Consider the following 25,238-nt stretch of genomic DNA (forward strand, 5'->3'; position numbering starts at 1 on the left):
CAGTGAGCACACATTAATTGTATGCATAATGGAGGCAAAGATTGATGTGAAAAATTTAAGTTTATTGAAATTACAGTTTCTTAATTACCAAAAAAAAAAACCAAAAACAAAAAAAACAAATAAAATAAAAAAAAAGCAAGCGGAAAATTGTTTGATTTTAAACTGGCAATACAAACTGAGCATTAGTATGAGCAAAGCATGCCAAATATTTCTTGATTTGCGTCTAAATTTAATAAACATTAGGAATGCATAACCTCAAATTTCAAGTATTGACAAAATTCCAGGCTAGGTATGTGCGATGCAATTAATCCCAAATGTGAAATATTACTAAAAATCTAGAGACTCTCCCGCCACAGGATATTTAATATTCCACCAAAATGCCGTTCCATTTGCTTAAATCGTTACCTGCACAAAGATTATAAATACGTTGCAGGCGATGCGGACTCTTGTGTCGATCTTCAGAGAAAGGATGTCAATAGACAAACGGGTCGCTCTCGGGTCCTATTCGGCTCTCGTAGCATGGCGGCATTTAAGAACCGAATGTCTAGCTGTACCGATCCAGTTAAGAAATATGAATACTTAGCGGAATTGCGCGATTCGAATCTCGATTTGTATTACCGCTATATGTGCGATAATACCACCGAGGTTTTGTCCATTATCAGTTCGGTTGACGGCATCGTCGATGACTTCTGTCGCATGGCCACAATGATTTTAAACAAGTAAGCCACAATATCTACACAAATTCCAGGTGTATAACATATAATCCGTTTGTTTTGAAACCCAAGTGTTAAGACACAGCGCGATGATCTGACCCCCAAACAACTGGATGTCCTCAATACTATGCATTATCTGCGCAAACACTTGAATTATCAAAAGAAAGACACGCTTCCAAAACCAGTTGAATCTACCTGCAAGCCGGCAAATGTGTATGCCAGCCCGGCTTTTCGAGGACAGAGTGTGAAAAGAAAGCCGATTCAAAATTTTAACAAAGCTTTAATGCTAACGCCAGATCACTTTTATGTCCTGTATATGAACTTCGGAAGGCGAACTAAAAAGGTCTAATCATATGTAAGTTAAGCTCTTGCCTATATCCCTATTGCTCCCAAAGGATTTCGATCTAACAAAGCAACAAATTAATAGGAGAGTCCACGAACAACTACTCAATATATTTAAAGACTAAATGCGCCTTTCTATGCGAATTTCATGGCCTCATTTAGGGCCTACAAGATTTTGATGCGGTGTTTTCCTAAGTATTGATTTACTGATATACTGACGCACATTTTCATGTAATAGTAAGCCCATTTAAATATTCCTTTAATTTAACTCCAACTATTTTTAATGTAGAATTTTCCATTTATGGCAAATAATGTCGTTCGATAATGTGATAGCTGCAAATACGCTAAGGACACATTTAATTCCTGAATGTTCGTCATGCAAGTTTTGGGGGGAGAGCGAGGAGGAAGAGCTGACTTATCAACAAGAATCCTTTAATATGTATCATACTTTTATATAATCAAAGTGGAACAACGTTTTGATGAAATAAAAAAGAACCTAATATGCCTAATTTAACTTTATTGAATTGAAGATTATAATTGCTTGTTCCACTCTAAATTAAAGTCCTACAAAGTCCAATTGTTGGAGCCTTGGAGATGAGTCTTACCCAAAACTTTTTAAAATTTTAAGCCAATAATTTTTCGACTGTATTAAAATGTTGGATTTTAAGATACACAAAACTTGGTTAAAGTCCAGTTTGCTGCTTTGTTTCAAATCGATTTGAATATTCCAAATTAGGCTTCTCTATGTATCCAAAAATAACCGAGTGGGCTTTCATTTTTATTTTTTTGTTATATATAGTTTTTATAAAATTGAAATGCGATTTAGAAACGACACAATAGATGTTTTGGACCTTTATTAACTTGGCATGCATCCAATCAAATTTCGAGTGTTTACAAAATTAAAAGCTAGGTATGTCTGAGATAATGCCCAGCGCCAAGTATTGGAAATATTTGCTCAATGTATATCCCATAGCTTTGTCCAATCACAAGATCGATTGCCGAAGACCCAGCATTATCCCATCAATCGCAAATTATCGAAAGCTTCTCCATTGGACCACAATTTGAGTGTGAATCAAATAAATAAGGTAAATTAATTGTTAGATCAAATATTATGTATTCTATATTTTTCGCTTTGCAGATTAAAAATCAATTATGGACGCAACAGATCAAAGATATGCGACCGAGCTCCGATGAGAAATTGAAGACTTTTAGATTGCGCATGGAGACTTTTACGGATTCAGTGGAAAAGTATAACTGTTTGATGGCCCTACGAGACAACGATCTAGAATTGTATCAAAATTATCTGTGTAAATACCTTGTCGATGTGTTGTCTATATTCAATGCGATCAATGGCCCTGCTGCTCCGTGGGGTCCAGAGAGCACCGAATCTCTGTACAGTATTAATCGATTTCCTAGTTTTGAGAGGGAGTTTACGAAATGGACGAATAATCCAACTGAATGGCTGGAGAGGCAGGATCATTGCATAAATGATCCAATGATCAAGAAGAGTTCTGCGCTGGGCATGCATGTTTCCGAGTTCTTAAATTCTGATTGCTTGCTGTTTTTAAAATATTGGGGTTCCCACTTCCATTCTAAAATCAGGAGAAATGTGTGTAGAGCTGATTGTTGACAATTTTTGGAAGAAATAATCGCTCTCTCTCTCTCCCTCTCTCTGTCTGTCTTGCAGCTGGTCCAGATGAGCTGCGGTGATAATAACCACACCAAATCAATGGACAGCAATACTGATATGGAAAGTAAAGAGGAAGTAATACAATTACGAAAATGCATACGCACCTTCCAGGATGTTTTGGACTATGTAAAGCCACATTATCCCTATGTAAGTAACATGTTCGATTCAATGCACGCGGTTAACGTTCAAAAGTTAACGGCTATGTAAGTAACATGTTCGATTCAATGCACGCGGTTAAAGTTCAAAAGTTAACGGCTACAGCACTCTCGTAGGCGTGCACGAAGCTCGCACAAAAGCTCGCGAGCGTGCGAGCGAGAGAGAGAGAGCTTTTATCCGGCAGTCGCGCACAGCTGTTGCACAGCTGTCATTGTGACACTCACTTGAATGTGAGGTAAACAAAAAAGAGTCCGATAGCGTAATTCGCCCACAATAGGTACAAATTGATAGCAAAAACCCGGCCGCATAAACCGTTCTAATTAGTTGCATTAAAGAAACATATTGTCAAAAATCGCGCCGAGTGCAACAGCGCCCAAATCGAGACAGCGCAACGCGACAAATACGCCAGACAACCAGTTCATTGCATCAGTGGCGTCGGGCAGTTGCGCTTAACAAAAAGCGTTTGCTGCGTTTAAAGGTCACCTTGAAACGTCAAAACCGAAACTTCTGTGCTCGACCGACCGACCGTCCGCCGCTCTCGCACCCAGTTACTGAAAATCGTCGCGCAGGCACACAGTCACGGCATCTGCGGCAGCATAAGATTTCGATTTAATACATTTTGGACATCTCGGCTTCCACGCAGCTCCTCCAGTTGTGCGCATTGTGAATCATTCACAAAGTATTCGCTGCATCAGACTTGGACTTCGCTACGTTCGCGTTCGCGTGTGTTTGTGTGTGTGTGTCTATCACCGTTGTTTAACTAACGGAGTGTGGCTAAAATGAATAGTGATATTAACCAACGTTTCCTGGCACGCGGCTCGCAGCGCGACAAGGGCCTGGCCGTCTTTACCAGCGGCGGCGACTCGCAGGGCATGAATGCGGCGGTGAGAGCCTGTGTGCGTATGGCCATCTATTTGGGATGCAAGGTGAGTTTTGACCTCTGCCAAGTGCTTTTACACTGCTGTATCTACAACCAAATACACACACCAATACATCCGCACACACATACAAATACTATTCACAATATTATTCTTATCGGTCAGCGGACCAAGTTGAGGCATTGAACTTTAGGGTCTACAAACTCTCTATAAATATTATGTACCAAAATATATTTAGCTGCACTTGCTCTCAATTCTTGTCGAGTCGAAGCAATTTAAACATAATTAAACCAATTCAACAAATTAGCTTGTTCTGCAGGTGTCAAGTGCCGTTAGATAACCCATGTCGCACCGAGAAAAAAGCGAAATATTCAAATTAAATAGAAGCGCCTCACAACTACAACCATACATACACCAATACACACACGCGCACACACACACACACACACACACACAAGTTGTATCTGTGCGCATTTGACATTGAGTTTATTTCGGGCAACTTACAGACGATCTCGCAGAAATATCTGAGAAATTGCGTTTATTGTTTGAAAAGTAAATTATTTATTTATTGCTTTTATTGATTGGCGAACGGAGTAAAAAAGGAGAGTTTGCCTTTTATTTGTCTGCAAAAATGAACTAATTAATTTTTATAACAATTTGTCGAAATTTAAATAATTGCAATTGATATAAATTACTAAAAATTGTTCATATTTAAATAATTGCAATTGATATAAATTACTAACAATTGTTTGATGATGATTTTTGCAATGAACAAATTGCCGCAAGGCTTTTTTATTTTTGTTTTATGTTATTTTCAAAGTCACTTTCATTTTCATTCATTCACTTTTGTTTTATGCTGGCAGAGAAAACACTCCCAAGAAAGTCCAGATTTGTAATCTTCAACAAGATGTTGAAGTTAAGTAGTAAAAGCATAATAAAATGTTGAAATCGTCATATGCTCAACCTGCGGTTGTTTGTTTTAAAAGTCATGACGTCATAAACCCTATTGGGGCTTAGGAACTTGGATGTATGACATTATCTCGACAACAACATGGTTTAACTCATTCACTTATTTTTAAACGCTTCTAAGTTTTATCGCATATTAAACCTGATAAGTGCTAAACATATTGTACATATCTATATATATATTTATATATACATATCTCTATATATATAAAGCAGCACACAGCGGTTAAAACTAGGATGATGCTTTTTTAGGCTAGAACTTTGATTTGACATTCTTAGCTTTTTGTAGAGCATTTTAATTTGGAAGCTCAACAAACTGAATTTTGGTTTAGTTTAGTTTTAATATGAAAAACTGCCCGGACAAAGCCGGTTAATGCTGGCTAAGAATATGTATAAAATTAATTAATTCTTACTTAGCACATATTACTCAGTCAGAAATAGCTTATATTAATATCTTACATTCAATTCATATTCCATTTTTTTTCTGTTACTCCTTGAAACCAGGTCTACTTCATCCGGGAAGGCTACCAGGGCATGGTGGATGGTGGCGAATGTATCCAGGAAGCATCGTGGGCATCGGTCTCGTCGATTATACACCGTGGTGGCACGATCATTGGCTCAGCCCGTTGCCAGGACTTTCGTGAGCGCGCCGGCCGCCTAAAGGCCGCCAACAACCTGATCCAGCGGGGCATTACCAATCTGGTGGTAATTGGCGGCGATGGCTCCCTGACCGGCGCCAACTTGTTCCGTCAGGAGTGGCCCAGCCTGCTGGACGAGCTCTCGAAGAATGGCACCATTAATGCCGAGCAGAAGGAGAAGTACAATGTGCTGCACATCGTCGGCTTGGTAAGTTGCCCGCCCTCTCGCTCCATCTACTCGATTCTATAATGATCGCATTATTCGTATGTTCTAGGTGGGATCGATTGATAACGATTTCTGTGGCACGGACATGACCATCGGCACGGATACCGCACTGCATCGCATTATCGAGGCGATCGATGCCATTTCCAGCACCGCCTACTCCCATCAGCGCACCTTCATTATGGAGGTCATGGGTCGTCATTGCGGGTAAGTCGTTCGTTGTCGGATTGCCGGATGTAGCATATAATTAATGTCCGATTGTAACTACTTAAGAAATTGTTAGTTCCGCCAAATGCGGAAATTTGATTTGTAACGATTATGTTAAATGCCTTCAATATACCTACAGCTATTTACCAGTTGTAGCTGGCGTTATATCCGAGGCAGATTATGTCTTTCTGCCAGAGTCTCCGCCTCCGCAAGATTGGCCCGATAGACTGATACTCAAACTGGAACAGGCAAGAAACCCAGCTCGATCAATGTGTCTCTCATTTTTTTCTTTATCTATCAAATATGTCTCTGTGGACAGATCCGAATCGCTCTTTGTTCTCTCTTCTAATTCAAGCATTGAATGTTCTTCTCATAACTCTGACTAAAGTCTAGGGATTCGCTCAGATTCGCTTTGAGATTCTTAAATTGCCTTTCCATTTATTTTGATATGAAAAAAAATACGCAATTTTCAATAGGTTAATATGTTCAGAATTTTGAACTAATTGAATCTACCAGGCTAAATATGAACTAAGTATATGAAATTTAATTCTTCAGGATGTTTATTATATATATTGTTTATATTCCTGATATGTTATCTACCATATATGTTTTAGGCTTCATTTCTGAGTGTCCTTTCAAAGTTTCTTGCCTTTCGAATGCCGTCTTTTTAACCCATTTCTGCCCCCCCGTTCTGTCTCCCTTTTATATTCCTATTCTAACATAGTTTTATAACATTTATGTATAACCAACTATAATACAACATATTTTTGCAGTTATTTAGCGCTCGTTGCTGGCCTGTCCAGCGAGGCCGATTTCATATTTATACCCGAAATGCCACCGAAAACCGATTGGCCAGATAGGCTTTGCTTTCAATTAGCTCAGGCAAGATGTGAACCTAATTTCTTTTTTACTTTTAGACAACACCCAAACACAAACACACCTTCTCCGTGTGTTTGCTCTCTCTCTCATATATGCTTTTCCTTGTGAATATAAACACAACAGAACATGGTAGTATATATACTCATCTCTCACACACACACACATATACACATTATATATATATATCAAGGCTGCAAACCCAAAGAAAAAAAGAAGAAGAATGTTCGATGGGTCGGTTCACGGTTCAAACCCATCTCTCGCCTTAAAAGTTCGATGGAACTTGGGTTCTCGCATTTCTCACATTTTTCCATAATACAATACAATATTTTATATATATTAAATTGGTTATATCTACATTGAAATCATATCAAAAACTAACAAATTTGGCAATAATATTTAAAAATAATAATAATAGTAATATATAAAAATATTGTCTTGGGGAAAATCTGGTTTGGTTCAGTTTTAGGTTCGGCTGTACTCTCATCGGTTCATGGTAAATCAGATATTGTATACCTCGGCTCAAATCCGTTTTGCAGCCTTGATATAGTATATATATATATATATATATATATATATATCATACATCAATTTGAGTTTATATTTTGCTTATTGCTTTTGAAATCTATTCGAAATGTGATTGGTTTGAGTATGGCTAGGCTTTCATGAATATTTATTTGAACTCATGTCAGAGATATATTTACAGCAAAGGCTTTTCACATTCTTTTAATAATCAGCCATATATCTCCCTGATCCCCCAAGTGGATGTGTGTTACCCCTCAGCCCGTGTTATTCCCTATTCCCCCTCCCCGTCCTAGCATATTGTAAATAATTATTATCAAATATAACAATTCATCGCATTGCGCATCGTTTCTGTGTTTGATTTTCTGTTTGTTTTTAGCTACTTAGCCATTTCAGCAGCTATCGCTACAGAAGCTGATTTTATGTTAATACCCGAAGAGCCCGTTGCCGTTGACTGGCAGGATTCTCTATGCCAGAAACTGGTTCAGGTCAGCAAATTGTTTAGGCTTATCAGTCTACAAAGTACGACGGTGTTTTCGTTTCTCTTTAATCGAACTAAAAATTCTAAATTTCTTTTAAAATATATATAAGTATTCAATAAAACTATTTTAAGATATATGATTTGAAATTCTAACATTTTTAACAGTTGTGCAAAGAGCTGCAGCCTTTTGTCACACTGATTCTAGCAAATACTAATCAATTGGCAATTTAATTGGCTTTCATTGGGTTTAAGTGTAGTCTCACATTTTGCTGGGCAATTTAATTGGCTTCTATTTAGTTTGACCCGTAAATATACCAATATATATATACATATATATTTACTATATGTTTTGGTTCCTTGTTTATTAGTTGTTTATTTTCGCATTTTATAGCTATACACATATTCTTGCCTCTATTCAGTCACCGACTCATACGTTGTCTAACCCCATTTATGTACATTTTCACTTTTACATTTACTATTTTGCGTACATCAATACATACATCACGCATCTGTCTACATATTCTATGTATTTTGTGGTACTTTATTTAATACATTCTTCATTGCTTTTGATGACATTCTATGTACACACGAGTTACTAATATCATTGAAGCTTATCTTTGAGAATCGCATAGAGAGCCCCATCTAACAATTGCTGCATTTATCTGAAAACAGGAACGTAAGGCTGGCCAACGTCTGAACATTGTTATTGTTGCGGAGGGCGCCATGGACCGCGAAGGCCACCCAATTACCGCTGAGGATGTGCGAAAGGTGATCGATGAGCGTCTCAAACACGATGCTCGCATCACTGTGCTGGGCCATGTGCAGCGTGGCGGCAATCCCAGCGCCTTCGACCGTATATTGGTAAGTTGCCTGAAACAATAAAGGTAGTTTCTCACTCCAGGGTATTAGTTCACTAGAATATGAGGATCATGAATATTTATTTAACACTGTTCTTCTTTTGACAGGCCTGTCGCATGGGCGCTGAGGCCACTCTGGCCCTGATGGAGGCCACAGAAGTATCGGTGCCAGTTGTCATTTCCCTGGACGGCAACCAGACGGTTCGTGTGCCATTGATGGAGTGTGTTGAACGCACCCAGGCCGTGGCCAGGGCCATGGCGGAGCACCGTTGGGCGGATGCCGTTAAGCTGCGAGGACGTTCGTTTGAACGCAATCTGGAAACCTACAAGATGTTGACCCGGTTGAAGCCGCCCAAGGAGTGCTTCGATGAACAGGGCAAGGGCATTGAGGGCTACAGGCTGGCCGTGATGCACATCGGTGCCCCAGCCTGCGGCATGAATGCGGCCGTGCGCAGCTTTGTGCGAAATGCCATTTATCGCGGCGATGTTGTCTACGGCATCAACGATGGCGTCGAGGGTCTCATTGCTGGCAATGTACGCGAGCTGGGCTGGTGTGTATGGAGACTTATATTTCATTTGGCACAATTCACTTAACTTGAACTCTTCAGGTCTGATGTGTCTGGCTGGGTGGGCCAAGGTGGCGCCTATTTGGGCACTAAGCGTACGCTGCCCGAGGGCAAATTCAAGGAGATCGCTGCACGTCTCAAGGAGTTCAAGATCCAGGGTCTGCTGATCATTGGCGGATTCGAGAGCTATCATGCCGCTGGCCAAATCTCTGATCAGCGTGACAATTATCCAGAATTTTGCATACCCATTGTGGTCGTTCCGGCCACCATTTCGAACAATGTGCCTGGCACTGAATTCTCGCTGGGCTGCGATACTGGCCTCAATGAGATAACCGAAATCTGCGATCGCATTCGCCAATCGGCTCAGGGCACAAAGCGACGCGTGTTTGTTATTGAGACAATGGGCGGATATTGCGGTTATCTGGCCACACTTGCTGGCTTGGCCGGTGGCGCCGATGCTGCCTATATATACGAGGAGAAGTTCTCCATCAAGGACTTGCAGCAGGATGTCTACCACATGGCATCGAAAATGGCCGAAGGCGTCTCCCGCGGTCTGATCTTGCGCAACGAGAAGGCCAGTGAAAACTACACCACCGACTTCATCTACCGCCTGTATTCGGAGGAGGGCAAGGGTCTCTTCACTTGCCGCATGAACATCTTGGGTCACATGCAGCAGGGCGGCTCGCCCACACCCTTCGATCGTAACATGGGCACCAAGATGGCCGCCAAGTGTGTCGACTGGCTGGCAACCCAGATCAAGAATAACATCGATGCCAATGGAGTGGTTAACTGTAAATCGACCGATACGGCAACCCTGCTAGGCATCGTTGCCCGTCAATATCGTTTCAGCCCGTTGGTTGACCTCATTGGCGAGACCAACTTTGAGTAAGTCCAAATAATTATAGATTGTATACAAGTAGGGAAGATTTTCATACACACATATATTTCTATTTTTTCAGTCAACGCATACCGAAGAAACAGTGGTGGCTGCGTTTGCGTCCACTGTTGCGAATCCTGGCTAAGCATGACTCTGCCTACGAGGAGGAGGGCATGTACATTACTGTCGAGGAGGAGTGCGCCACAGATGCTGTCGCTTAGACAGTTCGGACAGTTCAAAACAAAAAGAAAATGTACTACTTATCATGCCCAGTGCACAACACATCGTAGAATCAATATGTTTTATTTAAATTTCACACGCGCACATGCCCAAATTAACCGAATGCTGTTATTCCATTTGAATGAGTACACGTCGATATATTAGTAGAATAAAAATGTCTCAGCTCAGGTCAAAGTTAAGTAGCTAATATTTACATTAGCCGATCTAAGAGTGAAAGTGTCTTTAGTGCACCAGGACTCAAAACAAAAAAAAACAAAAAAACAAAAAAAAATCCATGTCAAGAAGTGTATTTCTCATGCTTACATCAATGAATGTATAAAACATGCCGCCACAATTATTTATATATTTTCTTATTAACTATTCTGTAAAGGAAACTTTTTATTTCTATTTATTTAAGTTTAACTTTATTATTTGAGTATTTCGATTTAAACATACATAGAGCACTAACATTTATAATTGTTTACTATTGTTTTACTTTTGCATGTGTATTGCATAAGCACATATTTACAAAATCCATGATATATTTTACCTGGCGGCGCAATTGCTACAAATGCTGCAACAGAATGGAAAGAAATTGATGTATTGAACGACACTATTAGTGCGCTATAGTAAATGTTGCAAAAATGCATATATAAAATGTTAAAAATACATATAAATAGAAAAATACAAAGACCTTTTAAGGCATATACGAGTGTTGCTAAGAGAAAAATATAAAAGTGTTAAAGATTTCGAGTCTACAAAATAACTTAAATGCGTCGGTATCCAACTTAGCGCAAAGTAAATTTCGTATGTAAACGTTTTACAATTCAAATATATATATCAACACACACAACTAAAATATTAGATTAGAGGCAGGTAATTTTTAAATTGACAAAGTCGGTTTATTTCATATACTTAAGATTTTAAATTTCCCTTATCAACACTTACCTAAGCGAGAACAGTGTGGCAACACTGGCAGTTCATTTTCCATTGATGTGGCAGCGCACATAAAGTATAACAGAACATTGTTAATTGTTTACATTAAGACATTGGAGTAATAAGTAGATTTATTACTATTTATTGCTCAATGACATTACGCATTTTAAAAGGACTAATTTAGACATCACAAACCGCCTCCAGAACGCTCGACAGGCAATGCACGCTTTTTGCTCCGCCGATTGCTTATCGCCGAAAGTTTCTGGTCGAGAGTCATTTTGGCATAGCGCAAATATGCCGTGTCGCCGTGCACAATGGCCGACATCAGCAACAGGAACTCGTAGAGATTCACCTTGCCCTGCGAATGGCAGTCGATGTCTCGCAGGACGTTGTGCATCAGATCCACGGGCACTTCTTTGACTCCAAACGTTTTCATCGCCGCACAGCATTTGTTTACGGACACAAAACCGGTGTTTTGCTCGTCCAGAGTCTTAAAGTGGGCCGCATATTTTTGGACCTGATGCACGGACATTTTGATGGGTATGTTCATCTGGGATTGCTCATTTTTGGGTGGGTGTCCCATTTGGGTGTTGAGAAATTGTCGAGCCCTTATGATTTCCTTCAACTTTCTTTTCTTGCTCCATTTCAACTCGCGTGCCATTTCGTTGGCCACCTGCGGTAATATCTCCTCCGCCGCGTGCACATTGAGGAAGGCAACACGCAGGCGACGTGCCACCATATCGACCAACGTGCAGGCATAGTCCTTTACGCCCTGCCGCACCTCCGCCTCAATATAGGGGAACTCTGAGTGCAGCCGTTTTCCTATAATCGGCCACTTGCCACCACAAGAGTTGGCACAAACGGCCAACTTGAAGGCATTCGAGCCGTACGTGTCGGACAAGTGCTTGGCCACATCTTCCTCCAGGCCGAAATCCTGCACCAGTCTTATAAACATGTTCGGTGACCAGCCATCGGCCCCGTCCAATTTACAGTGAGTCGCTGTAATTGCGTGTCTCCGCAATGGCTCCAAGTCACCACTTTTGATAGCTGTGTCGATTGCCTTCTCGGCCATCAGCCGAAAGGACGTCCAGGTGCCGCCCACAATTGAGATCATTTTGCCCGGTCCCAAAGAAATAACATGATTCTTCAAGGTCGAATGTTGCAGCGCCTTGGATTGAATGGGCAGCGGCTTGTAGCCGCCCCAAACGGCCAACACGTCGCAGCGTCGCACATCAAAGTTGGGATTGATATAGTTCCGAATGCCGTCCAACAGGTACTGCACCTCCATTTCCGTTGGCTGTGGCCCTTCGCTCTCCTCGCGTGTCTCATCCGAGGTGCCCATCAGCGTGTGGCCCAGCCAGGGTAGAAAGAATATGGCCGAGCCATTTTTTGTGTACGGATCGAACAGGCCGACCTCTTCGGGGCAATAGAAGGGCGGCAGCACTAAGTGAGAGGCCCAGGTGGGTGTGCACTGTGTCGGCGCTTGGGCATCCTCCAGGCGTGCAACGGTGTCGCTCATTGGCCCCGTGGCATTGATAACCATTTTGGCGCGAATATTGTAGGGTTTGCCAGTCAGTTGGTCGACTGCTTTGGCGCCCACCACCAGGTTCTTCTTGTCGCGCAGCAACCTAACCACCTTCATATGATTGCAAATGTCGGCGCCATAGCGGGAGGCTGTTAAAATGACTGCGAGGCACATCCTGGCATCATCGTGCTGCCATTCGTAAAAGACAAAGGCACCAAAGATTTCGCGGCGCATCATGGGAAACATTTCGAGCGTCTCACGTGAATTTATGAAATGGAAACCTTTTGTGGAGCCAGGCGCCATCAGATGATATAGATGCAGCTTTACCCAGTAGATGGGCAGCTGCCACCAATGATGCACGGGCAACATAATCGGCACGGGCTGATTTAAATGCGGCGCCAAATTGGTAATGTTGCTGCGCTCCTTTAAAGAGGTGTGGACACGTCGAAAGGCCGCCAGGTCGAGATGACCGATTGCTTGATCGAGGTCCCTGAGGCCGCCATGCAACAACTTGCTGGATTTCGAGGATGTGCCACTGCCAAAATCGTCGGCCTCAACCAAAGCGGTTTTGAGTCCACGTGTGGCCGCATCCAGGGCACAGCCAGCGCCCACTGCACCACCGCCAATAATCAAAATATCGTACTCCGTGCGGCGCAATGAGTCCAGGCTCATACTGCGAGTAGGCAGCTCACGTTTCATCTGCGGCGCCTTGTTCCTATCCTGGGATACCGGGGTGGAGGAGTATGCAAGCATCGAGCATGTACTAGCCAAGATAGCTACATTCAGAAATTTTGACATTTTTTTAACAGTTGAGAGAATATTACATATTCGAAAATTAGATTAGTTTCGACGAATGAGTAAACGCCATGCGATTTTGAATACGTTCATATTTAATAGTATATTTAAATATATGTGTATATTTTTTGTTGCATGTTGAAAAGTTAAACAATTATCTATAAGAAAACTCAAGCCCACTTAAGCAAATTAGTACAAAAACAAAATGCCAAAACATTCACATTTGTTATCTTTTAAAAAAAACTTAGCACAAATTCTCTCTACAAAACCCGCTAGCTGCAACGACTAGCCCGGCTAGAAGCCTCCCGCAAGCGTAGAACACACTACAACAATATTAAAGGCATGGCATGGGAATGCGACTGTGTATGTGTGTGTGTTTGTGTGTGTGTGTGTGTGTGTGTGTGTGTGTGTGACCGTGTGTGTGTGTATGTGTGATCTGTGTCCGAATCGGAGGCAGTAGCGGTCCAGCGTTGAGGCAACACATTTTTGTCTTTACTGTTGCTTGGCGCCGCCAAAAAAGAACTTGTAGAAGAGCGTGGCAACCAGACAGAGCACCAGGGGCAATATCCATGACTTGACTGAGCTCTCCTCGTTCTGTGTGTCTGAGCTCCAGGTGGGTTCCGATTTCTGTGCAACATTCGTGCGCTCGCTGGCAACGAGCTCACCAATTTTGTACTTTTTCATCATTTCGCGGGCATCGTTGCTGTGGCCCACATCCTCAAAGTTTTCAGTGGCATCTTTGCCGGCCTGTTCGATGAGCACCTCTTCGCCGCCGGGATGCTGCAAGCAAAAAACAAATAGAATATTTAATGCGCTATTTGATATGTAAATATGCAAATTGAGTGTCTCATATATTGACATTGAAATAATCAAGAAATCAAAGCAGGAACAGCTAAACCTTATGTTTTAAACATATCAAACAGTCTCGTTGTTGCCCCATGGGCGTTCAAAAAGGGTTTCTAATTTAAACAGTGTTCGTAAACGCCGAAACTTTGAATTGCCGGGTGAACGTGCAACTTTCATCACACAAACTTTGGTTATTTTAAGTACAAAAACTGCAGCGTAATCATTAATATACACATTTAAAAGTGGCCCGGCTTTCTTATCACCGTTGAGGCAAAAACATGCAATTGTCACAGTGACAAGCATCTATGCATGTATGGGTCTTACGCGGGTTAAGATATACTTATTCTGATCATATACCTATTTCAGATGAAACCTGTATTAACACAATAAATAAAAATGTTTATTTACTAGTTTGCTTCGCTATTTAAACATTTTCTGTTAAACTTTTTAAGTGAATTTCGTTCGAATATAGTATATTTTAGAAACTTTCTAGTGCTTAGAAAGGGCTTAGGAATAAATTATAGTTTAGTAAGTTATTAACATTCTTCAAAATTGTTTTTTTTTTTTGCCGTTTACAACACTTGAGCTTTTTGAAACTGTTATGAGCTATATATTGATATTTGTATTTGAATGACTTTTAACATGAATTATACATTCATTTACAGATGTACTTACATAAGAAAATGGAGCTGCGTAGACAAACGAAATGTAAATGTTGCTAGAACCAGATTTTGTTTAACTTTTGCCCTATTTCCATTGATAATGGAAACAAATTTACACTGCCCGCTGGCACCTTTGCAAGCAATGCGAAAATGAAAATATCAAATCTATGAATATAAACATGCACGTTTCGAAAAAATGCAAATTGTTTTGTATAACCAATAGACACAGTCGCTCGTACCAAAACTAACAATAAAAATCAGTAGGTCAGCCAGCGATCATAGGTCAAAGTACAGGCCCAAATGACTTTGCTCGCGTTGTACCAGGTAATATTCATTCACACGCAATAGGTGGAAATTTGTACAGATACCTCAATTGTACATCTAGGCACTGCTAAGTCAAGCTATAAAAGCTAAGTGTCGATGATAAGACGACACATTTTCCCCCTCCTAAGCACAACTAGTCAGAGTGAGTGGGGAAAAAAATGCCAGCGCCCGCGCCCTGATTTCGACGTGTACCACGGAATTGTTGTTGTTTTCCTTTTGCTAGCCAATGTGCTCACCTCGTTAAGGAATGCTGAGACATCGTAGACACTGTTGTGAATGAGCAGCCATGTGTCCTTGTTGGTATTGTGTTTGGCAACTTCCGCACGCGTATAAGTTTTCTCTCCTTCGCTTGACATGTTGATGACTTGTTGAATTGCGTTTCTATTACTAATAGAGTTGGAATAAGTTCGATCGAACGACTCGCTAAAACTAAATGAACGAACCAAGTCCCCGATTGTTTTTCAACTAGTTCGTTATCTTCTATGTTATTGCAACTAGAAAATTAACAGTCGTAGGTCCTGTTAATAGCTGTGTTAGCAGAGCTTTAACAGAGCCATACGGAGCACATATTTTACTACATTTATCGATAAATATTTAGCTCTAATGATCGAAAATACAACCAAACTATTATGGAGGGTTATTTAAATTGTATTCCATTGCAAAGTTCGTTTAACACTTATAATTACACTAAAAAGCTGCTGTTAATGATCATCAAACTAGCGCGCGACTTTTAATTGGTCCCTTGTATTTGAAAAGACCTACAACTCTATGATGTTATTAAATTTAATTATCGTTGCACAGTTGGTTGTTTATACATATATACTTGAGACATGAGCAATTGTACTTGTTAACCATGAAATTAGGTTAATACAATGAGTATTCATTAATTGAATATCTCTGACTGTTGATGTTTATTAGCTTTTAATAGCGCGGTGATAGATAAGGTATATGAACATCTGTTAAATGAACACTTAAGCCTCGCGCCGGCTAAATTGGCGTATGAACAAGCCACAAATAATACGGTATATAAATATGATCCAGAAACCAATCAGCCAACCAACAACATGGAAAACGTGACTTATTCATCATCTATTTTTCAAACACATTATCAAACATATGCATATATGAATAATGGTAAGTACCTACCCGATTACATACGGTAAGAATTTACCGTCGTATTCTTATCGCATCGAGACAAAGAAACCTGCAAATTCAAAACGCTGATATCATGAATACACAGCAATTATAGTTTACGCACGCTTCCCTGGGCTGGGAAAATCTTTTCCATGCCTCACCTTTAAACTGTTCCACGTTTTAAGTACTCAATATTAATGTCATTCCGTTGCTTAGCATTGATTAGACCTAGCCTAATAAATACAAGAATATAGTTGAGTCTCGAATTTCACATGCTCTATAATTATTCTATATATCGTATTGTGTGTATTAGAACTTTTAGTTTTTGAATTTTTTGTTTTTGTTTTATATATTTACTAGCAATTAATAAAGTATAGATTCTATACAAATCTTATAATAGTACGAAGTACATAATAATTCAAGTATTTTGTGCGAAGGCATATAATTATTATATATATGTGTTTGTGTGTATGTATGTGCGTGTGTGTGTGTGGGCGAGTGTGTGTTAGTGTATGCATGCATGTATGTATGCATTTATGTACATATGTATGCATGCATGTTTGTTTTCTAACATCAAACGCAGACCAAGCTTATTTGTTGCTGTGCAGCAAATTTAAATTAAACGAATTTCTACCAAGTGCTCTCCTCCTCGATTCTCAAGAATTCAAGTAGGCTCCGCAGATTTGCATGCTTAGCTGATAGTGTAGTGCTTTTTTTTTGTTGTTTTTGTTTTTTTTGTATGCATGTATGTACATTTATATGTTTGCACATATGTATATATGTATATATGTATGTATGTATGTATGTATGTATGTATGTATGTATGTATGTATGTATGTATGTATGTATGTATGTATGTATGTATGTATGTATGTATGTATGTATGTATGTATGTATGTATGTATGTATGTATGTATGTATGTATGTAGGTAGGTATGTATGTATGTATGTATGTACATATGTATTTATAGACATATGTATGTGAGTATGTATGTGAATGTATGTATTGTTTATATTCTGGCGAAGGGTATTATAATTTGGCCACAAATTGCAGGCTTATATATTTATTTATTGAATCTCTGTGATATAGTTTAAAAAAATGTATTTGAAAATCGAAATTATTAGCACAGCTGGCACAACGCTAGTCAATAAAAACATGTCTAGAGTTTTTACTTTTATCAGGATATATGTGAATACTTAGATAGGGTTATTCCGCAGGTTCAAATATACGACTGCTTATCACTGTACAACGATTTAGTTTTATGTAAGGTACATGATTGTGTGTAAGTATGTTTATCAATTATACAAATTTTTTTTTTTATATATGATTTTTTTTTAGTTAACGATGTATATTTTAAGTACCTCGTAATATTCAGCTATCACGCTCTTTTGGTCAAGCTTTTGCATTTGATAAGGACATTTAATATGTAATCGTTTGTGATAACAAAGACGAGATAAAGAAGAGAGAGAGCGATAGAGTGAGAGAAATAGAGAGTGGGAAAGTGAGCACGCATTCTTGGCTCTCTCCAGTGCTGATTACAAATCTAATGATGACATCTATAACTGAATTGTTAAATTGGGCTAATTGCTTAGAGCTCTATTGTGTCCAAATACCTGGGATTTTCACGAACAGCTCATTAAGAAGCCATTAATCAAAAATTATGATTTCAACAAGTAACTAAACAATTAAAGCTTATTTTTGCTATTTAAACGTGACTTGATTTCTTTTGTTGTTTTAATTGTTTGCTTGTGCCTTGTGTCTGTGAAATGGACTCTTCGTTGGTTTAGGCCGTGGTCTTTCTCTTTTCGCCTACTCTTAGCTTATTAATAGCACAATAAATTGATAAACATTATCAGCACGAACCGATATGGACTAATATATTTTGGAGCCCAGGCGATTCAAATATAAGTCCATATGTTTTGGCCAATTTCGCAAGTCTCTTTCTAACCGCGCATCTGCTCAGTTCGTGTGTCCAAAAAAGAAAAATTAAAACCAAAAATTAAAAAAATTAAGTGCAGAGCAATTTTGGCTGTTATCAATATTATCATATAATGAGCGCGGCGAACGGTAATGTCGTCCAGGACGACGATAATCGTTTGTCACACTATAAAACGAATATTGTCTTGGGCGAATCCTTTGCGGCCGCTGACAAAGAGCCCAAAAGCTTGTGAGTTGAATGATGTGTATGAAATTAATTTAAAAAAAAAGGATATACTATTTAGTAAGGATATACAAAAGAAAAGTAAACTAAGTAACTATAAAATTACTAATATATGCGGGATTAAAAAAGGAAGGCGCTAAAATGATGTGATTTTTTAACATTCTTTTAAATACATATTTAAGCTAAACTTGATTATGTGATTTTTCAACATTTAACATTTTTTTGTGATTTTTCAACATTTAACATTTTTTTTGTGATTTTTCAACATTTAACATTTTTTAGTGATTTTTAACCTTTAACATTTTGTTGTGATTTTTCAACATTTAACATTGTTTTTGTAATTTTTAAACACTTAACATTTTTTTTGTAATTTTTAAACATTTAACATTTTTTTTGTGATTTTTCAACATTTTAACATTTTTTGTGATTTTTTTAAAATTTAACATTTTTTTTTGATTTTAACATTTAACATTTTTTTAAATATGTATATTTTTGGTTAAGCCTGATAATGTTAAATGATAAAACCCCTTTAAGCGCCTGTCTATGATGAACACCTGCAAATTGCAATTATCTACAGCTATATCAATAGATATACATATAAATCAGTTTATATGCATGCATAGGGCTTATCCAATTTTTTTCTATCAAAAACTATTGTAACCATGATTATGCACTTTTCCCGAATGTCGTGTGAGTATCGCGGATATTGTCATAAATTTTATTGTATTCATGATGTATAGAAACAACAAAAAACAAAACTTTGCCTGGGCATCTTGTGATAACGTCCATTTAAAAAAAAAAGAAAAGAAAAAGAGCAAAAATACGATGACGAAGTTGATGAATGATTTGAAATACTCAAAAGCACGAATAGCCGTCGGCTGATAGTATTCGTAATCTGAGCGTAACGTGGTTGGTTTTTTTTGTTTTTGCGTAATCTGTCAGCCTTGATTGGTGCTGGGGTCAGCGATAAGGAATGTGCGATTACTTTCGGATCCAATGGCTTGCGAAGGGTTGTTCTCTGGCCAATTTATGGTTGGCAATAGTTTGTGTTGAGTGTACTCATAAAAAGGCGTGTGCTTTGCGTATTTTATTATTGCAGCGAACCGAATAAAACGAAAAAAAAGAATTCCAAGCATGACGAATCGACGGATAGCTCTGAGGATGATAAGCCGAAGGAAGACATCAAGCCGGTGGGTTTCCTCAACATGTACCGCTATGCAACCACAAAGGATCGCAGCCTTTACACTATCGGTCTGCTCTGCGCGGTCGCCACGGGCCTGACAACGCCAGCCAACAGCTTGATCTTTGGAAATCTAGCGAACGTAAGTAGATCCTTGGGTTATATGGGCGCACGAGGTGCCCTCCATTAATTATAGCTTAGTAATTGCTGCGTAACTTGTTGATGAGCCGTATCGCCTCCATACTTAAGTTGATCAAATAACAAATCGGAGTGCTCTTAAGTACCTTTCATCGATTATATTGAAGGCACTTACAAAGTTTTGTTTTTTCTGATAAAGTTCGATTACTTCTCCTTTTTGTAGGACATGATTTACTACAGCGGACTTGTGGAGGGTGCCAATTACATGAGAGAATCGTCGGGCTCCGAACTCCTGCTGGATGCAGTGCAGCAGTTTTCGTTGAACAACACCTATATTGGTATTGTGATGCTGGTCTGCAGTTACGTATCCATCACGGTTTTCAATTATGCGGCCCACTCGCAGATAATGTGCATCCGTTCCAAGTTTTTCAAGTCCGTGCTGCATCAGGACATGAGCTGGTACGATATCAATCCGAGCGGGGAGGTTGCCAGCCGAATGAATGAGTAAGTTTATCTTTTGGGTAACCTTTCGATTCGAGAGTCAGTCTAATTGCGTGGTTCGCACCCCACAGGGATCTGTCGAAGATGGAGGATGGTCTGGGCGAGAAAGTTGTCATCTTTGTGCATTACATAGTCGGATTCGCTGGATCCATTGTCCTGGCCTTTTACAAGGGCTGGCAGCTGGCCCTGGTGTGCCTGACCAGCTTGCCGGTGACCTTTATAGCAATGGGCTTCGTGGCCGTGGCCACATCCAAGCTGTCCAAACAGGAGGTGAACATGTATGCGGGCGCCGCCATCGTCGCCGAGGAGGCATTGTCCGGCGTGCGCACGGTCAAGGCGTTCGAGGGTGAATACAAAGAGGTCGCCGCCTATAAGGCGAAAGTCGTTGCGGCCAAGGAGCTGAACATCAAGCGGAATATGTTCTCCGGCATTGGTTTCGGCCTTTTGTGGTTCTTCATCTATGCCTCGTACGCCCTGGCCTTCTGGTATGGCGTCGGCCTCGTCCTCAAGGCTGCTGACGATGAATATTATGCAAACTATACACCCGGCACCATGATAACCGTTTTCTTCTCGGTTATGATGGGCTCCATGAACATAGGCATGGCATCTCCGTATATTGAGGCATTCGGCATAGCCAAGGGCGCCTGTGCCAAGGTCTTCCATATCATTGAGCAGATCCCGATCATCAATCCGATTGAGCCGCGCGGCAAGAGCCTCAACGAGCCGCTGACAACCATCGAATTCCGCGACGTCGAGTTCCAGTATCCCACGCGCAAAGAGATACCCATTCTGCAAAAGCTCAACCTGAGGATTCATCGCGGCCAGACGGTGGCTCTGGTGGGCCCCTCGGGATGCGGCAAGTCCACCTGCATACAGCTGCTACAGCGCTTCTACGATCCCCAGGGCGGCGAGCTCTTCTTCAACGGCACAAACATCAAGGACATCAACATTAACTGGCTGCGCGAGCGCATCGGCGTGGTCGGCCAGGAGCCCGTGCTCTTCGGCCAGTCCATATACGAGAACATACGTTACGGTCGCGAGGATGCCACCAAGGAGGATATCGAGGCGGCAGCCGCAGCAGCCAATGCTGCCATCTTCATCAAGAAACTGCCCAAAGGCTACGACACGCTCGTGGGAGAGCGTGGAGCACAATTGTCCGGCGGCCAGAAGCAACGGATTGCCATTGCCCGTGCTCTGATTCGTGACCCGGAGATTCTATTGCTGGATGAGGCGACCTCGGCGCTCGACACGGCCAGCGAGTCAAAGGTGCAGGCCGCCCTCGAGAAGGTCAGCCAGGGACGCACCACCATCATTGTGGCCCATCGGCTGTCCACAGTGCGTCGCGCCGACAAAATCGTGGTGATCAACAATGGCCAGGTCGTCGAGGCCGGCACCCACCAGGAGCTGATGATGCTGAAGAGCCACTACTTCAATTTGGTGACCACACAGATGGGCGATGACGATGGCAGCGTGCTCAGTCCCAGCAACATCTACAAGAACTTTGATATTAAGGATGAGGACGAGGAGGAAATCAAGATAATTCAGGACGACCTGGACGAGCAGTTGGCCCAGGTGGATAAAAAGAAGAAGAAGGCAAAGCGAGATAAAAACCAGAGCTCACCCATGAGGGGCGTCATGAAATTGAACCAACCGGAATGGATGCAGATCGCAGTCGGCTGCGTCTGCTCGATCATCATGGGCTGTGCCATGCCCATTTTCGCGGTGCTCTTTGGCAGCATTCTACAGGTGCTGCAATCCGACGACCCAGTATACGTTCGGGACAACACCAACGAGTATAGCTTGTATTTTCTGATCTCTGGCATTGTCGTTGGCCTGTCCACCTTCATGCAGATCTACTTCTTCGGCGTTGCGGGCGAACGTCTGACGGAGCGCATTCGGGGTCTCCTCTTCAGCGGCATGCTGAAGCAGGAGGTTTCCTGGTTCGATGATCGTGCCAACGGCACGGGCAGTCTCTGTGCCCGGCTATCCGGCGATGCAGCCGCCGTACAGGGCGTAAGTTCGATCAAAGCTTGACCACTTTCCCATCTGATCCTTGTCCTTATTATATTAATATTAATATTAATTTGTTTGCAGGCGACAGGTCAGCGCATTGGCAGCATCATCCAATCGATCGCCACCCTTGTGCTGGGCATCGCCCTGGCCATGTACTACGAGTGGAGCTTGGGTCTGGTGGCCATGGCATTCATACCCTTCATTCTGGTCTCCCTCTATTTGCAACGCACTGTCATGGCGCAGGAGAACATGGGCAATGCCAAAATCATGGAGAACACAACCAAACTGGCCGTCGAGGTGGTCTCCAATATACGCACTGTGGTTTCTTTGGGCCGCGAGGATATGTTCCATCGCACCTACATCGAAATGCTGGCTCCAGCTGTTGAGGTAAGCACTTGAGTCGATGCTCGAACAAACGAAACTTCAGCTGATCGAACTCGAACATGTTGCCGACTCGACTCGGCTCAGCTCGAGTCGGACTGTTTTTTAATTAAATCACTTGAGTATCTATTTATTTACCCATTTATATTTATGTAGAAATCGAAGAAGAACACGCACTATCGCGGCATTGTCTATGGTCTGGCGAGATCAATGATGTTCTTTTCCTATGCGGCATGCATGTCCTATGGCGGTTGGTGTGTGGTCAACCGGGGTCTGCCGTTCGGCGATGTCTTCAAGTGAGTTGATAGCAAGCCGAAAAAACCTTAGCGCAAGGTTCTATGAGAACATTTTCCATTGCAGAGTATCGCAGGCATTAATCATGGGCACGGCATCCATTGCCAACGCGTTGGCCTTTGCGCCCAACATGCAAAAGGGCATCAGTGCCGCCGAGACTATATTGAAATTCCTGGAGCGTAAGCCACTAATTGCCGACAGTCCTGGCGTCTCCTTGAAGCCCTGGCACTCGAACGGCAATGTGCTCTTCGACAAAGTGGAATTCAGCTATCCCACGCGTCTGGAAGTCCAGGTGCTCCGCGGCCTGATTCTGGCCGTGCAAACGGGCCAAAAGGTGGCATTGGTGGGTCCATCCGGCTGTGGCAAGTCCACGTGCATTCAGCTGCTGCAACGCTTCTACGATGTGGACGCTGGCGCTATCATGATCGATGATCAGGATCTCCGGCAATTGGCCATTTCGAATCTGCGCATGCAGCTGGGCATTGTCTCGCAGGAGCCGATACTATTCGATCGTAGCATACGTGATAATATTGCATATGGTGACAATTCCAGAATAGTCACGGATCAGGAGATCATAGCCGCGGCCAAGAAGTCCAATATACATAGCTTCATTGCCAACCTGCCGCTGGTGAGTCCCCCTCTCTCTTTTAATATGCTTTATTGGAATAGATGATAACCTAGTTTCTTTTCTTCTTCTATCTTTGACAGGGCTATGAGACACGTATGGGCGAGAAGGGCACACAGCTATCCGGAGGTCAGAAACAACGCATTGCTATTGCTCGCGCCCTTATTAGAAATCCAAAAATTCTCCTGCTGGATGAGGCCACATCCGCATTGGATGCGGAAAGTGAGAAGGTGAGTTGGAAAATGTTTTTGCTATAAAAGAAAATCGACTCTGGTGTGCTCTCGTGACTTTTTTCGTTGCTTGTGGCTTGCAATTCTCAACCAGTTAAAGCTTCAAAAGATAGTAGAACCGTGAGGGAGAATCTTATCATGTTTGTTGTTTATGTTAGATATATTATTATATATTGACCTCGATTATAGTATTGTTACAAACAAAATATTTAAATGTTTATTTCCTCTATTTAACAGATCGTTCAAGAGGCATTGGATGCTGCCGCCGAGGGACGCACCACAATTAGCATAGCCCACAGATTGTCGACCATTGTCGACTCGGATATTATCTATGTGTTCGAGAATGGAGTCGTCTGTGAGAGCGGCACCCACAAAGAGCTGCTCCAGAACCGTGGACTCTACTACACATTGTACAAACTGCAAACAGGCTCCATGTAAATGGCACTCTAGGCTAACGAATTTCGATCAATGACAACCTAGGATCTAAGCGCGACTAGTATTATACTGTAAATAAAACAAACACATCTAATTCGATAGGAACAATTTAGTACATAAGAAATCAAAACATATTTATGAATTTACCGACATTGTTGGACACATTTTAAACTCAATAAATTGTGTAAAAATTAAATTTTAATAGGTAAGAGCCGTGCCGAGTCGGTTACAGTCAGTCCCAGTAGAAGAACTCCTGCTCTAAGGAAGTAACTGTCAAACTGTAATTTAAAAGTTGGATACAATTTGGTGACTCTTACTTAAAACTCTTTAAAATTATTAATAGATTTTCAATACTTTCTAGCAACCATAGAGAGCATTAATTTATAAATTTGATACTTGAGTTCCATGCACGTAACCAATATTCTCTATTTACTCAGAGAACAGAGTATAAAATGTTGAAATGACATGCAACTGTTAATAGGATTAACATTAACATAACATAACATAACATTATAATGTTAACATTGATCATTGTCTGCTTCAAGGAAGAAATCCTCTTTGATTTTATCACCAGACAACTTTGAATTTTAAAGAATTTCTAAATGCGATGCGAATCAGCTTTATCTAAGAAAAGATACTGATCAAGGCAGCGATATAGATAATTAATTAGATTGATTAAAACCAATATTAATAGAAATAACACGAATTTAAATCAAAAGCATGCTAATTGACAAAACCTTTATTTGAGTTTTCAACCCGGTCCTTTACATATATTTGCTTTGATAATATGTCCAATAATACACCAGCATTTGATAAGATAACGAATAGATATGAGTGTATGAATAA

At 41.0% G+C, this 25,238-nt stretch overlaps 5 protein-coding genes across 10 annotated transcripts; 3 read left to right on the top strand and 2 right to left on the bottom strand.

The window, feature by feature from the left end:
- The first annotated feature begins 153 nt into the window (after nucleotides 1–153).
- Nucleotides 154–1,564, top strand: LOC135431381 (uncharacterized). Its single transcript, XM_064686503.1, has 5 exons — nucleotides 154–289; nucleotides 357–719; nucleotides 786–1,068; nucleotides 1,141–1,286; nucleotides 1,345–1,564. Exons 1-3 carry the CDS (start codon nucleotides 246–248, stop codon nucleotides 1,060–1,062), a joined length of 684 nt encoding a protein of 227 aa, XP_064542573.1. The 5' UTR covers nucleotides 154–245; the 3' UTR covers nucleotides 1,063–1,068; nucleotides 1,141–1,286; nucleotides 1,345–1,564.
- Nucleotides 1,565–1,810: 246 nt separating this feature from the next.
- Nucleotides 1,811–10,411, top strand: Pfk (ATP-dependent 6-phosphofructokinase). 6 transcript variants are annotated; one of them, XM_064686507.1, is made up of 12 exons: nucleotides 1,811–1,965; nucleotides 2,029–2,140; nucleotides 2,194–2,664; nucleotides 2,743–2,892; nucleotides 3,726–3,827; nucleotides 5,250–5,591; nucleotides 5,659–5,813; nucleotides 5,953–6,061; nucleotides 8,365–8,553; nucleotides 8,658–9,100; nucleotides 9,158–10,000; nucleotides 10,075–10,411. In XM_064686507.1, the coding sequence occupies exons 1-12, from the start codon at nucleotides 1,922–1,924 to the stop codon at nucleotides 10,211–10,213; spliced, it is 3,099 nt and encodes a 1,032-aa protein (XP_064542577.1). In that variant the 5' UTR covers nucleotides 1,811–1,921; the 3' UTR covers nucleotides 10,214–10,411. The 6 variants fall into 6 exon arrangements, with proteins under 6 accessions (XP_064542577.1, XP_064542576.1, XP_064542578.1 ...); XM_064686506.1 differs by lacking the exon at nucleotides 5,953–6,061 and adding an exon at nucleotides 7,591–7,699; XM_064686505.1 differs by lacking the exon at nucleotides 5,953–6,061 and adding an exon at nucleotides 6,587–6,695 and having other exon boundaries at nucleotides 1,812–1,965.
- An 849-nt stretch (nucleotides 10,412–11,260) lies between these two features.
- On the bottom strand, nucleotides 11,261–13,531 carry Gpo2 (Glycerophosphate oxidase 2). Its single transcript, XM_064686511.1, has one exon. The coding sequence runs from the start codon at nucleotides 13,468–13,470 to the stop codon at nucleotides 11,335–11,337; it is 2,136 nt and encodes a 711-aa protein (XP_064542581.1). The 5' UTR covers nucleotides 13,471–13,531; the 3' UTR covers nucleotides 11,261–11,334.
- A 13-nt stretch (nucleotides 13,532–13,544) lies between these two features.
- On the bottom strand, nucleotides 13,545–15,736 carry LOC135431386 (cytochrome b5). The gene is made up of 2 exons (XM_064686512.1): nucleotides 15,536–15,736; nucleotides 13,545–14,247 (listed from the first exon to the last, which is right to left on the bottom strand). The coding sequence occupies exons 1-2, from the start codon at nucleotides 15,653–15,655 to the stop codon at nucleotides 13,960–13,962; spliced, it is 408 nt and encodes a 135-aa protein (XP_064542582.1). The 5' UTR covers nucleotides 15,656–15,736; the 3' UTR covers nucleotides 13,545–13,959.
- Nucleotides 15,737–18,406: 2,670 nt separating this feature from the next.
- On the top strand, nucleotides 18,407–24,588 carry LOC135431387 (ATP-dependent translocase ABCB1-like). The gene is made up of 9 exons (XM_064686514.1): nucleotides 18,407–18,601; nucleotides 19,695–19,917; nucleotides 20,137–20,417; nucleotides 20,486–22,427; nucleotides 22,509–22,814; nucleotides 22,965–23,104; nucleotides 23,169–23,730; nucleotides 23,811–23,957; nucleotides 24,195–24,588. Exons 1-9 carry the CDS (start codon nucleotides 18,486–18,488, stop codon nucleotides 24,393–24,395), a joined length of 3,918 nt encoding a protein of 1,305 aa, XP_064542584.1. The 5' UTR covers nucleotides 18,407–18,485; the 3' UTR covers nucleotides 24,396–24,588.
- The last annotated feature ends 650 nt before the right edge of the window (nucleotides 24,589–25,238 follow it).

Source organism: Drosophila montana, unplaced genomic scaffold (assembly GCF_035044405.1).
Source record: "Drosophila montana isolate Dmon_TW-CO22-7 unplaced genomic scaffold, ASM3504440v1 contig_3200_1, whole genome shotgun sequence".
NCBI lineage: Eukaryota > Metazoa > Arthropoda > Insecta > Diptera > Drosophilidae > Drosophila > Drosophila montana.

What these genes read in the sequence shown, in the direction of transcription:
- LOC135431381 (XM_064686503.1), top strand. Translation starts at nt 246, where the DNA reads ATGCATAACCTCAAATTTCAAGTATTGACAAAATTCCAGGCTAG. An exon ending in TTGACAAAATTCCAGGCTAG is followed by an intron (nt 290 to 356) that starts GTATGTGCGATG and finishes CTCCCGCCACAG; the next exon opens with GATATTTAATATTCCACCAA. An exon ending in GCCACAATGATTTTAAACAA is followed by an intron (nt 720 to 785) that starts GTAAGCCACAAT and finishes TTGAAACCCAAG; the next exon opens with TGTTAAGACACAGCGCGATG.
- Pfk (XM_064686507.1), top strand. Translation starts at nt 1,922, where the DNA reads ATGCATCCAATCAAATTTCGAGTGTTTACAAAATTAAAAGCTAG. An exon ending in ATTCTAAAATCAGGAGAAAT is followed by an intron (nt 2,665 to 2,742) that starts GTGTGTAGAGCT and finishes TCTGTCTTGCAG; the next exon opens with CTGGTCCAGATGAGCTGCGG. An exon ending in AATGTACGCGAGCTGGGCTG is followed by an intron (nt 9,101 to 9,157) that starts GTGTGTATGGAG and finishes TGAACTCTTCAG; the next exon opens with GTCTGATGTGTCTGGCTGGG.
- Gpo2 (XM_064686511.1), bottom strand. Translation starts at nt 13,470, where the DNA reads ATGTCAAAATTTCTGAATGTAGCTATCTTGGCTAGTACATGCTCGATG.
- LOC135431386 (XM_064686512.1), bottom strand. Translation starts at nt 15,655, where the DNA reads ATGTCAAGCGAAGGAGAGAAAACTTATACGCGTGCGGAAGTTGCCAAA. An exon ending in TCTCAGCATTCCTTAACGAG is followed by an intron (nt 14,248 to 15,535) that starts GTGAGCACATTG and finishes TTTTGCTTGCAG; the next exon opens with CATCCCGGCGGCGAAGAGGT.
- LOC135431387 (XM_064686514.1), top strand. Translation starts at nt 18,486, where the DNA reads ATGAGCGCGGCGAACGGTAATGTCGTCCAGGACGACGATAATCGTTTG. An exon ending in GACAAAGAGCCCAAAAGCTT is followed by an intron (nt 18,602 to 19,694) that starts GTGAGTTGAATG and finishes TTATTATTGCAG; the next exon opens with CGAACCGAATAAAACGAAAA. An exon ending in TCATTGCCAACCTGCCGCTG is followed by an intron (nt 23,731 to 23,810) that starts GTGAGTCCCCCT and finishes TATCTTTGACAG; the next exon opens with GGCTATGAGACACGTATGGG.